At 42.3% G+C, this 13759-nt stretch overlaps 1 protein-coding gene across 1 annotated transcript in view; it reads right to left on the bottom strand.

Moving 5' to 3' along the window:
* The window catches only part of LOC111952508 (pleckstrin homology domain-containing family G member 7), a 33128-nt gene that overhangs the window by 7040 nt on the left and 12329 nt on the right, over nt 1-13759 (bottom strand). Inside the window, exons 8-14 of the mRNA XM_023971241.2 lie at nt 8321-8422; nt 7350-7463; nt 4267-4441; nt 2227-2342; nt 1629-1716; nt 1446-1525; nt 1115-1268 (exon numbers count right to left, since the gene is read on the bottom strand). Of these exons, the coding sequence (XP_023827009.1) occupies nt 1115-1268; nt 1446-1525; nt 1629-1716; nt 2227-2342; nt 4267-4441; nt 7350-7463; nt 8321-8422 (829 nt within the window). The remainder of the gene's footprint in view (nt 1-1114; nt 1269-1445; nt 1526-1628; nt 1717-2226; nt 2343-4266; nt 4442-7349; nt 7464-8320; nt 8423-13759) is intronic.

Raw genomic sequence — 13759 nt, 5'->3', positions numbered from 1 at the left:
CCATTTTTTAATAATGGATTTAAATGGTGCTCAGTGGGATGTTCAAAATTTCAGATATTTTTTTATAACCCAACCCTGATATGTACTTCTCCACAACTTTGTCCCTGACCTGTTTGGAGAGCTCCTTGGTCTTCATGGTGCCGCTTGCTTGGCGGTGCCCCTTGCTTAGTGGTGTTGCAGACTGTGGGGCCTTTCAGAACAGGTGTATATATACTGAGATCATGTGATACTTAAATAAAGTCCACCTGTGTGCAATCTAACTAATTATGTGACTTCTGAAGGTAATTGGTTGCACCAGATCTTATTTAGAGGCTTCATAGCAAAGTGGGTGAATACATATGCACGCACCACTTTTCCGTTTAAAAAAATAAGTTTTTTTTCTCCATTTCACTTCACCAATTTGGACTATTTTGTGTGTGCCCATTACATGAAAACCAAATAAAAATCAATTTAAAATACAGGTTGTAATGCAACAAAATAGGAAAAACGCCAAGGGGGATGAATACTTTTGCAAGGCACTGTTTTTATCATAGGTTTGATTATTGATATAAATTCATTATCTTATCAGTAAGTAAAGCAGCGTTTCCCAAACTCTGTCTTCGGGATCCCTAGAAGGTGCACGTTTTGGTTTTACACAGCTGATTCAAATGATCAAAGTTCATGATTAGATGATTATCAGCTGTGTAGTGCTAGGGCAAAAACCAAAACGTTCACCCCTTGGGGTCCGAGGAGGACTGAGTTTGGGAAACCCTGAAGTACAGCAAGAGGTGTGAACAAGTGCCAAATAGCCTAAATGTAATAGGCCTATGAACATATACTAATCTATGTTTAAATCAGTGATGAGGTCCTAGGATCAGGTTGTACATTATTTTCCAAAAACAAACACACACTGTTAAGTTACTGCACTGTTGAGAGGAGAGCTTGCAACTAAGCATGTCATTTTACTGTTTACTCCCCGCTATATCCTGTGCATATGACGAATAAACTTTGATGTGACAATCACATTAAGATTGACAAAAGCCACTATACATGTGTCCTTAAACTGTGGCAACTACATCATTGAATGCTGGACTTTTTCAATTCCTATATCATGCAGGTGTTGATCCGTCCCCACCTGCTGCGTTGAGTTGGTCTACACTCCTGAGCTGGAGGCGGTCCAGCGAGACGGGCTGGTCCAGGACAGTGAAGGTACAGCCCTCCTTCAGCAGCTGGTCCAACTCCTGGTTCTGAGGGAGGCGCAGAGGATTCTGTTCAGGACCTGTGGACTTCTAGAGGGGCGTAGGAAGTGAGAGAAAGGGGGTGGAGGAGTGGGAGAGCGCGAGGGAGAGAGAGAAATTTGAATTCAGTGATCAAAGAGGATTAAAGTACTATACGAAAGTAGTTAAGTTATAATACATATGTAGGTAAGTATCTATGTGAGAAAATCGTATAGGTATGGGTCCTACCTTCTTGTTCCTCTTGATCTTGGTGATGAGGAGGAAGTCGTCAAAGAGAAACAGGTACACATCGTGCAGCTTTGCATTCTCTGGTGGTAACATATGTAGAGATGTCAGGACGGCTGATGTAAAACTACAGTACTTCAACAGTATTTTAACTAGTCATGACTGATTACTCTGTATGTCACCGACCTGTGAGCACTAGTTTGCCCTCATGCAGCAGGCTCCGATGAGCGATGAGGTTTTCTAGGGTGACCGCTTTCAGGAGATGTTTCAGATTCTGTTCAAAGCCAAATGAAGGGCTGAGGTTAGGTTGTGGGTAGAAGCATGATTTGTTTGCATTCTTACGAGTTCATATGTGGTGGCAGTATATTTTATTTTGATCATATCCCACTTATCTCTCTTGCATGCATATCTAGCTTTGTGGATCACGATGTTCAGATATCACTTGATCTTTATCTGAAAAAATTAAGACGCTTCAGACAGCCCTTCTCTTTACATCAATGCATTGATATCATTCAAGATACAGCTAAGTTGTTGTTGTACTGTATCTGACTCGTGTATCAAACGTTAACCATATGATCTGTTCTATTCTAATCCGAACCCAAGAAGGTCCATTTGTCTTGGCCCAAGACCAGCGTCATTGGAAAGCTTAAGTACAGAGGCCCATGTTCCCCCAGGAACTAACAGGATTACGTCAATTAAGTGCATTTTATTCTATTATGTATTTGTGCAAACCCAGTTTGGTATTCAAAGCTCAACTCTCTCATTATAGTGAATGCACCCTTACCTCAGGGACGAAGGCCCGCTTGTCTCTCTCCCACACTGGCAGCCACACCAGGGCATCTCTCAGCTGTTTCACCTTCTGGTAGTTGTCCAGCCATTTGACTTTGCCCTCCAGATCACCTACAAAACACACACAAACACAAAACACAAAACATAAAACACACACCCACAACACACAACACACAACACACCCACGGGGGGAGGGGTGTGTGTGACACAAACAAACCAACGAGGACACAAACTGCATTCCACTCCACTGCTCTGTTTGATAGTGAGCAGTGCACACTAATTAGGAACACCAATTCTGGCAGGCTTATTCCTGGCTTTGGAACACACAGAACAATCTTAACAAGGGTGTCACTGTTGTCATCAGATTAATATAATTTATGTAACTTCATCTTAGTTTAATAATATAGTACTACTTTGTAAAATATTCAGCTATGTGCACAATTTATCAAACTATCAATTAATCTGGCATTGGCAATGAAACAAATACATTTGGAATAGTATCTCTGATGTTGATACGGATATCATTAAATAATGACGACAGCTGATTGTGTCTCAACATGGGTGTGATCTATGATGCTCTAGTCATAGATGAGACTGCGCCCACCTCTTACCGTAGACACCCACCACACCCATTGAACATTGACCGAGTCAGTCCAGCCTGCCATTGTGACAGTGCTATTCCCAGGCCACATCAACTCACTGTATACCTCTGTTATTGTCTGTACAGCCACACCCTGGCTATGGGAAAGAACTTTGAAGCACACAGTAAAAACACAAACTAGTTTGGAATAGAAAAACTGGTTCGATATACAAGAACAATTACATTCAAGGTACAATACTGGTACATATTTCTCCACAGCCGGTCCGGTCCATCTAGTTATAGAGAACCACCGAAATGCGTCTGCAAGTACAAGCACGCAGAGAAGACGTCAACTGTCACAGATTTTGGCTATTGCCCAACAAACAAACTGGCTATTTGGTTACCATTTCTAAGAGACATGTATTTGTAGAGACTGTATCCCGTACAGAAGACTGTGTGTAAATGAACTTTTCCACAGTGTATATTTTGCTACGGGCGTGAAGATGTGAGTTAAGCCAGGAGGTATAAGTGGCTGTCAAAAGCCCACTTAGGTCTGTCAGAAAACACCCTAGAGCTGATGGCCTGTACCTGAATGGCAGAGCTGCTGTTTCCTATGTAGAAATATAACTCCTAGAATGGCAACCCAATTCAAATCAAGGGGGGGTAATAAAATTCAAAATGGCCACCGGTCTTCCTATTTCTAAGGTTTTCTTTATAGTAAGACACAGGAGAGGCTGGCTGACTGACTCTGCTTGTGTATGTTCAAGTTTCCTTACACGGCAAAAACATGAATGTTGTGGTTAGAGAGAGAGGAGCCTCTAGTGATGACTGACTACTGTTAAATTAGGTTTAGATGAGTCACCTCAGCTGATAAAAATAGACCATTATGCAAATAACCCAGATAATCCAATAATGGCTTTACAGAACCCCAAATCAGCTTTATTTACACTAATAATATGTGTGTGGTGAGCCATTGACTATAGAGAGTCAGTGTGGTGGTGAGGGGTAACGTAGTTAAGTGTTGCAGTAAGAATGTGCAATAAAGTAGTGTGGTAAGGTTGCACTGTTTTGTAGAAATATCAGATCAGCCTGAGAGACTGACCATGTTGTACACGATGTAGCCAATGGTCTGGCAAAGCTATTTTGTTATTCTCATTGGATGTTATGGGGAAATAAGACTCTCGCTGTTTTTAATTGAAAATGTACAGCTGTGAAGCGGGCAGTGCACAGGGGCTGTGTGGGTGTTTGAGTGAAAAAGACACAGAAGAAAACCAAACAGGATAAAAGCACAGCCCCCTTCATGATTGACGCATCATGCTGAAAATATCAAAGAGCCTCATCAGATGCATCTGTTCAAGGCCAGGCAAATAGGGGATATGGAACAGCAGCCTGTGTAGTGATGGGGTTTTACAATACAGTGTTTCAGTCGCAAGGGTGAAGGAGGGGGATGCTCACATATGGAGGTGTCCACCTGCTCCACCACACTCTGCAGAGCGTTCTCCTCCTCCTCCGTCCGGCTCCTCTTCCCCACGTTCTTCAGCAGCAGGGGGTAGCGGGTCAGACGTTGTAACGGCGCCACCAACAGGTCACGCAACTGCAGCCTCCGACACTCCTGGTTCCTCTCACACCACTAGGAAGGAAGGGGAGAGAGAGAGAGAGAGAGAGAGAGAGAGAGAGAGAGATCATCTTTAACATCATCCTCAGCTCTGGCATCTTCCCCAAAATTTGGAACCAAGGACGAATCACCCCAATCCACAAAAGTGGAGACAAATTTGACCCCAATAACTAAAGGGGGATATGCGTCAACAGCAACCTTGGGAAAATCCTCTGCATCATCATTAACGGCAGACTTGTATATTTCCTCAGCGAAAACAATGCACTGAGCAAATGTAAAATTAACTTTTTACCAAATTACCATATGACAGACCACGTACTCACCCTGCACATCCTAATTGACAAACAAACAAGCCAAAACAAAGGCAAAGTCTTCTCATTCTTTGTTGAGTTCAAAAAAGCTTGACTCAATTTGGCATGAGGGTCTGCTATACAAATTGATGGAAAGTGGTGTTGTGGGGAAAATATACGACATTCTAAAATAAATGTACACAAACAACAAGTGTGCAGTTAAAATTGGCAAAAAACATCGCTTTCCACAGGGCCAGGGTGTGAGACAGGGATGCAGCTTAAGCCCCACCCTCAACAAATTGGCGAGGGCACTAGAACAGTCCGCAGCACCCGGCCTCACCCTACTAGAACCTGAAGTCAAATGTCTACCGTTTGCTGATGATCTGGTGCTTCTGTCCACAAACAAGGAGGGCCTACAACAGCACCTAGATATTCTGCACAGATTCTGTCAGACCTGGGCCCTAACAGTAAATCGCAGTAAGACAAAAATAATGGTGTTCCAAAAAAGGTCCAGTTGCAAGGACCACAAATACAAATTCCATCTAGACACCATCGCACTAGAGCACACAAAAAAAACTATACATATCTCGGCCTAAACATCAGCGCCACAGGTAACTTCCACAAAGCTGTGAACTATCTGAGACAAGGCAAGAAGGGGCTTCTATGCCATCAAAAAAATTGACGTGCCAATTAGGATCTGGCTAAAAATACTTGAATCAGTTATAGAACCCATTGTCCTTTATGGTTGTGAGCTCTGGAGTCCGCTCACCAACCAATAATTCACAAAATAGGACAAACACCAAATTGAGAGACTGCATGCAGAATTCAGCAAAAATATATTTTGTGTACAATGTAAAACACCAAATAATGCATGCAGAGCAGAATTAGGCTGATACCCACTAATTATCAAAATCCAGAAGAGAGCCATTAAATTCTACAACCACCTAAAAGGAAGCGATTCCCAAACCTTCCATAACAAAGCCAACACCTACAGAGAAATTAACCTGGAGAAGAGCCCCCTAAGCAAGCTGGTCCTGGGGCTCTGTTCACAAACATAAACAGACCCCCCAGAGCCCCAGGACAGCAACACAATTAGACCCAACCAAATCATGAGAAAATAAAAATATAATTACTTGACACATTGGAAAGAATTTTTAAAAACAGAGCAAACTAGAATGCTATTTGACCCTAAACAGAGAGTACACGGTGGCAGAATACCTGACCACTGTGACTGACCCAAACTTAAGGAAAGCTTTGAATATGTACAGACTCAGTGAGCATAGCCTTGCTATTGAGAAAGGCCATTGAAGGCAGACCTGGCTCTCAAAAGAAGACAGGCTATGTGCACACTGCCCACAAAATGAGGTGGAAACTGAGCTGCACTTCCTAACCTCCTAACAAATGTATGACCTAGAGACACATATTTCCCTCAGATTACACAGATCCACAATTTTTTTTTAAATCTAATTGATAAACTGCCAGATCTATTGGGTGAAATACCAGTGTGCAATCACAGCAGCAAGATTTGTGTCCTGTGGCCACAAGGTCCATCAGTGTAGAACAAACGCCATTGTAAATACAACCTATATTTATGTTTATTAATTTTCCCTTTTGTCATTACAACACTGTATATAGACAATGACATTTTACAGTTTGGAACTTTTGTGATTAAGGTTAATTTTTTATTGTTTATTTCACTTCTGTTTATTATCTATTTCACTTGCTTTGGCAATATATACATGTTTCCCATGCCAATAAAAACCCTTAAATTGAAAAAAAAAAGAGAAAGCACAGTGGGAGAGGAGAGAGAAGAGAGCATGGTGGAGAGAGCAGAGAGAGCATGGTGGGAGAGGAGAGAGAAGAGAGAGCATGGTGGAGAGCAGAGAGAGCATGGTGGGAGAGAGAGTGGCGAGAATGTAGAATAACATAGAGCGTAGGGGAGAGAGAGAGGAGAGCGTAGGGGGAGAGAAGGAGAGGGAGCGCATGGTGGGAGAGAGGAGAGGGAGCATGGTGGGAGAGAGAGCGGAGAGGAGGAGAGAGCATGGTGGGAGAGGGAGAGCGTAGGGGGAGAAGAGAGAGGAGAGTGTAGGGGGAGAGAGAGGAGAGAGAGCATGGTGGGAGAGAGAGGAGAGCGTAGGGGGAGAGAGCGTAGGGGGAGAGAAAGAGAGTTAACAAAGCCAAATTAAGTACTATAAGTAGGTTGATAAGTAAGTGCGTGACAAAATCAGATATTGAGAGAAAGCGATTGAGTAAGAGCGTGGGAGAAAATAAGAGAGATGAGAAGAGACAGGTCAGGAAGTAAAGGGTGAAAGAGAGCAAGTATTAGGGAGAACTGAGCGATGGGGTAGGGTAGGAGTGAAAGTGAAGTTGTGAGAAAGACAAATTATCTCAGCTGAGAGCAAAAAAACAGCAGGCTTGCAAAAGAGTCTCAATCGCAGAAGACTAATTGTCACATTCCAATTGTCAGCAAGCCCCAGTGACTCAGTGTTCGTTCACACTTGACCCACTTCTATCCTACCTTACTGCATTATTGTGTGGTTGTTAGGGACAGGGTACAGCGCAACCTTGCCCCAACCAACCCTGATTTATAGTTCCAAATAAGCAGCGCTTGACGGCTGTGGCCTGCAGTGTACCTTCACGTAGGAGCCAAAGTCCTCTCTGTGCTTCAGGCTGTCCAGATAAAAGAGTGCAGTGGAATAGTTGAGGCAGTACTTCTGCAGACAGTGGCATATGCTCTCCTGGATCGCCTGCCAACAGATAGATATATGTAAATGGTTAGCTAAGCAGTAAGCGCATAGAGAAACAGAAAAATCGCCAAGTACCCCCAGGTAGGCCAAGTACCCCCAGGGGTCCTAGTAAGATGAATGCACTAACTAAGTCGCTCTCGATAAGAGCGTCTGCTAAATGACTCAAACGTCAAAAATGTACCCCTAGTTGGTAACCACTATTATAGCAGGTGCAGCGAAATGCTTATGTTACGAGCTCCAACAGTGCAGTAGAATGTCTAATACAATACAAATAATGCAACAATTCCCATCAAGAAATAACAATCCAAAGCAGATCTATATTAGAGTGAGCATGTGTGGGAATCCAGAATAGAAAAAAAGTGGCGTGTAGAGACAGTATATCATTTGGAAAATAAAAAAAGCTGCTGGGCCACATGAAAAACGGTGCTTCGTATTCATAGATCACTTCATGGAGGGTGATGAAGAGATTTACGTCTAGTATACCATATTTGAGTAGGTCACTTAAAAAAAAATACATTACTAATTATACAGACACTAATGATTTTATACACGTTCTCTGGTTTATAATGGAGTGTGTTGTTTCAAGTTTAATTAGTTGTATGTACAGGATACACACGGTATACACCGTCCAACGAAATGCTTACTTGCAGGGTTCCTTTTTGACAACGAAACACAAAATAATAAAAGATAAGAATACGAACATAAAGTAAATGGTCCAGTAGAATAGAATATTCTGTGTGTGCGTGTAAATACATGTGTGCTTGTGCATTCAAGTGGTTTTGAACACGTGTGTGTGTGTGTGTGTGTGTGTGTGTGTGTGTGTGTGTGTGTGTGTGTGTGTGTGTGTGTGTCCATACCTTGTGGAGGAGCTCCAGCAGGGTGGGCACGGCCCCTGCTACCGGGATCTTCCAGGACTCCTTGATGACATGCAGCAGGCTGGTGAGGAAGCCAAAGCTCACCTGGGGAACAACACATCACATTACAGAGTCCAAAAGAAAATGTAATATTATAGATAGACAAAGTCTACATGAAGATGTCACGCCGCAGACAAATCATATAATAGAGATAATTCCATCCTCCAATGTCTTGTAATCGTACAGCAGGTGACTATCTTGTTGAAAAAATGTAAAGCAAAGCAGCGCTCTCAAATGTCTATATATTTTTTTCAGTAAACACTAAGAGACCAGCGGTCATAGTATGAGAATTCAATCCTTCAACATGTAGCCTAGAGTAAGATGATGTCGATGAAGATTTGACGTCGTGATGGGGAATATTTAGTGACTTAACTTTGGAATTTCATTTTGATATGTGGATAGCTTGTGGTAAACCATCTCCCATCCAAGACCCAGAACCAAAACAAAGTGCATTCCCCTTCGCCCCCTTCACTGTCATGGTCAGTCATCCATCTGGGACGTGGGTAGCCAGTTTACCATGCGTATCCCGTACATACGGCTAATAAARAAAATGCAACTTGAAGTCCTACTTTACTCACAGTAGTGTCTACCTCACTGCCTCTTGACAACACGCCATGGCCCTATCATCCTACCATTCTGCATGGAAGACAGCACGCCATGGCCCTATCATCCTACCATTCTGCATGGAAGACAGCACGCATTGGCCCTATCATCCTACATGGAAGACAGCACCCACACAGGATCAGTACCAATCTGACGTGGCGGTGTTGGAGTGGGACTAGTGTGTTAGTATGATGACTCCGTCTCACAAGACACCTAATAGAATGCTATACTATCATAGTACACAATAATAGAGGTGAAAAATTAAATGAACATGCCAAACACATTTTCCAAGCTTGGGATAATAAAGATCTTCTAATCTAATCGACAGGGCTAGCACAATTATTATATAACCRATGGTTATGGATGAAGACAATAATGAGAATAAAATAACATTCATAAACAGCAGTCAAAAAACAAATCATAAAACAAGGTTTTGAAGTGTCTGTCCTATATCTAGGAGATATAAGAAAGCGCAGGAAAAAACATATACACATATAAACTCATATAAAAAAAGAAAAGTCCCTTTTTCAAGACCTGGTCTTTCAAAGATAATTTGTAAAAATCCAAATAACTTCACAGATCTTCATTGTAAAGGGTTTAAACACAGTTTCCCATGCTTGTTCGATGAACCATAAACAATTAATGAACATGCACAGACACTAACAGCTTACAGACAGTAGGCAATTAAGGTCACAGTTATGAAAACTTAGGACGCTAAAGAGRCCTTTCTACTGACTCTGAAAAACACCAAAAGAAAGATGCCCAGGGTCCCGGCTCATCTGAGTGAACGTGCCTTAGGCATGCTGCAAGGAGGCATGAGGACTGCAGATGTGGCCAGGGCAATAAATTGCAATGTCCATACTGTGAGACGCCTATGACAGCGCTACAGGGAGACAGGGATGGACAGCTGATCGTCCTCGCAGGGGCAGACCACCTGCGGGATAGGTACAGGATGGCAACAACAACTGCCTGAGTTACACCAGGAACGCAAAATCCCTCCATCAGTGCTCAGACTGTCCGCAATAGGCTGAGAGAGGCTGGACAGAGGGTTTGTAGGCTTGTTGTAAGGCAGGTCCTCACCAGACATTACCGGCAACAACGTCGCCTATGGGCACAAACCCACCATCGCAGGACCAGACAGGAATGGCAAAAAGTGCTCTTCATTGACGAGTCGCATTTTTGTCTCACCAGGGGTGATGGCCAGATTCGCATTTATCATCGAAGGAATGAGCGTTACACCAAGGCCTGTACTCTGGAGCGGGATCGATTTGGAGGTGGAGGGCCCGTCATGGTCTGGGGCAGTGTGTCACAGCATCGTCGGACTGAGCTTGTTGTCATTGCAGGCAATCTCAACTCTGTGCGTTACAGGGAAGACATCCTCCTCCCTCATGTGGTACCCTTCTTGCAGTATCATCCTGACAATGCCACCAGCCATACTGCTCGTTCTGTGCGTGATTTCCTGCAAGACAGGAATGTCAGTGTTCTGCCATGGCCAGTGAAGAGCCTGGATCTCAATCCCATTGAGCATGTCTGGGACCTGTTGGATCGGAGGGTGAGGGCTAGGGCCATTCCCCCCAGAAATGTCCGGGAACTTGCAGGTGCCTTGGTGGAAGAGTGGGGTAACATCTCATAGCAAGAACTGGCAATTCTGGTGCAGTCCATGAGGAGGAGACGCACCGCAGTACTTAATGCAGCTGGTGGCCACACCAGATACTGACTGCTACTTTTGATTTTGACCCCCCCTTTGTTCAGGGACACATTACTCCATTTCTGTTAGTCACACGTCTGTGGAACTTGTTCAGTTTATGTCTCAGTTGTTGAATCTTGTTATTTTCATACAAATATTTACACCTGTTAAGTTTGCTGAAATTAAACGCAGTAGACAATGAGAGGACATTTCTTTTTTTGCTGAGTTTATGCATGTATGTATGTACGTATACACATACATACAGTTGAAGTCGGAAGTTTGCATACATCTTAGCCAAATGCATTTAAACTCAGTTTTCACAATTTAATCCTAGTAAAAATTCCCTGTCTTCGATCAGTTGAGATCACCACTTTATTTTAAGAATGTGAAATGTCAGAATAATAGTAGAGCTTTTATTTCTTTCATCACACTCCCAGTGGGTCAGAAGGTAACACGCACTCAATTAGTATTTGGTAGCATTGCCTTTAAATTGTTTAACTTGGGTCAAACGTTTTGGGTAGCCTTCCACAAGTTTCTCACAATAAGTTGGGTGAATTTTGGCCCATTCCTCCTGACAGAACTGGTGTAACTGAGTCAGGTTTGTTGGCCTCCTTGCTCGCACACGCTTTTTCACTTCTGCCCACACATTTTCTATAGGATTGAAGTCAGGGCTTTGTGATGGCCACTCCAATACCTTGACTTTGTTGTCCTTAAGCCATTTTGCCACAACTTTGGAAGTATGCTTGGGGTCATTGTCCATTTGGAAGACTCATTTGCGACCAAGCTTTAAATTCCTGACTGATGTCTTGAGATGTTGCTTCAATATATCCACATCATTTCTCTTCCTCATGATGCCATCTATTTTGTGATGTCCCCCTATTCCTTCCTGCAGCAAAGCACCCCCAAAACATGATGCTACCACCCCTGTGCTTCACGGTTGGGATGGTGTTCTTCAGCTTGCAAGCCTCCCCCTTTTTCCTCCAAACATAACGATGGTCATTATGGCAAAACAGTTCGATTTTTGTTTCATCAGACCAGAGGACATTTCTCCAAAAAGTACGATCTTTGTCCCCATGTACAGTTGCAAACCGTAGTCTGGCTTTTTTATGGCAGTTTTGGAGCAGTGGCTTCTTCCTGGCTGAGCGGCCTATCAGGTTATGTCAATATAGGACTCATTTTACTGTGGATATAGATAATTTTGTACCTGTTTCTTCCAGCATCCTCACAAGGTCCTTTGCTGTTGTTCTGGGAATGATTTGCACTTTTCACACCAAAGTACGTTCATTGCTCCCAAGGACAAACCAGACTTGTGGAGCTCAACAAATATTTTTTCTGAGGTCTAGGCTGATTTCTTTTGATTTTCCCATGATGTCAAGCAAAGAGGCATTGAGTTTGAAGGTAGGCCTTGAAATACATCCACAGGTACACCTGCAATTGACTCAAATTATGTTAATTAGCTTATCAGAAGCTTCGAAAGCCATGACATCATTTTCTGGAATTTTCCAAGCTGTTTAAAGGCACCGTCAACTTAATGTATGTAAACTTCTGACCCACTGGAATTGTGATACAGTGAATTATAAGTGAAATAATCTGTCTGTAAATAATTGTTGGAAAAATTACTGTCATGCAAAGTAGATGTCCTAACCGACTATAGTTTGATAACAAGAAATTTGTGGAGTGGTTGAAAAATKTGTTTTAATGACTAACATAAGTGTATGTAAACTTCAGACTTTAACTGTATAAGAGGTCGGACGATTAATTAGGGCCAGATGCTAATATATGCATATTATTATTAGTATTGGATAGAAAACTCTGAAGTTTCTAAAACTGTTTGAATGATGTCTGTGAGTATAACAGAACTCATATGGCAGGCAAAAACCTGAGAAAAAATCCAAACAGGAAGTGGGAAATCTGAGGTTTGTAGTTTTTGAACTCACCCCTATCAAATACACAGTGGGATATGGGTTATTTTTCACTTCTTAAGGCTTCCACTAGATGTCAACCATCTTTAGAACGTGGTTTCAGGCTGCTCATGTGAAGGGGGGCCGGATGGGAGATGTTTTACTAAGGGGTCTGCCTACAGCCTCGTTCTCAGTCACACGCTTTCACTTGAGAGGTTGCTCTCGTTCCAGTGCAATTCTACAGACAATGGAATTCTCCGGTTGGAACAGTTTTGAACTTTTATGATAAAAACATCCTAAAGATTGATTCTATACTTATATTACAGGTCGAAGAAACTTGTCAAACTAACTTTTTGAACGTTTCGTCCGAATGGACCAGATCGCGCTTTTGGATTGTTTACCAAACTCCCTAACAAAAGAAGCTATTGGACATAAATGGACATAAATAATGGACATTATCGAACAAAACAAGCATTTATTGTGGAAATGCGATTCCTGGGAGTGCATTCTGATGAAGATCATCAAAGGTAAGTGAATATTTATATATGAATAATATGAATAATGTTGACTACCCAACATGGTGGATATTTCTCTGGCTGGTTTGGGCTCTGAGCGCCGTTCTCAGATTATGCTTTTTCCGTAAAGTTTTTAAAAAATCTGACCCAGCGGTTGCATTAAGGAGAAGTGTATCTAAAGTTTCATGTATAATGGCTGTATTTTCATCAACATTTATTATGAGTATTTCTGTGAATTCATGTGGCTCTCCGCAATATCACTGCATATTTTGGAACTACTGAATCTAACACGCCAATGTAAAATCAGATTTTTTGATATAAATATGAACTTTAACGAACAAAACATACATGTATTGTGTAACATGAAGTCCTATGAGTGTCATCTGATGAAGTTCATCAAAGGTTAGTGATTAATTTTATCTCTATTTGTGCTTTTTGTGACTCTTCTCTTTGGCGGGAAAAATGGCTGGGTTTATCTGTGACTTGGTGGTGACCTAACGTGATCGTTTGTGGAGCTTTCGCTGTATAGCATTTTTGAAATCAGACACTGTGGCTAGCGGAACCCCAGTCCTAGATAGGTTAACTGATGTGGCTCATGCAATGGAATGTATTTATTTATTTTTTGTCAACAAATCATTGCACATATTGATGGTTACACTTCCTGCTTTGCTCCAAT

Source organism: Salvelinus sp. IW2-2015, linkage group LG26 (genome assembly GCF_002910315.2).
Source record: "Salvelinus sp. IW2-2015 linkage group LG26, ASM291031v2, whole genome shotgun sequence".
Classification (NCBI taxonomy): Eukaryota; Metazoa; Chordata; class Actinopteri; order Salmoniformes; family Salmonidae; genus Salvelinus; species Salvelinus sp. IW2-2015.
The sequence above is the reverse complement of the archived record's forward strand: the minus strand, read 5'-3'. Positions and strand labels throughout refer to the sequence as shown.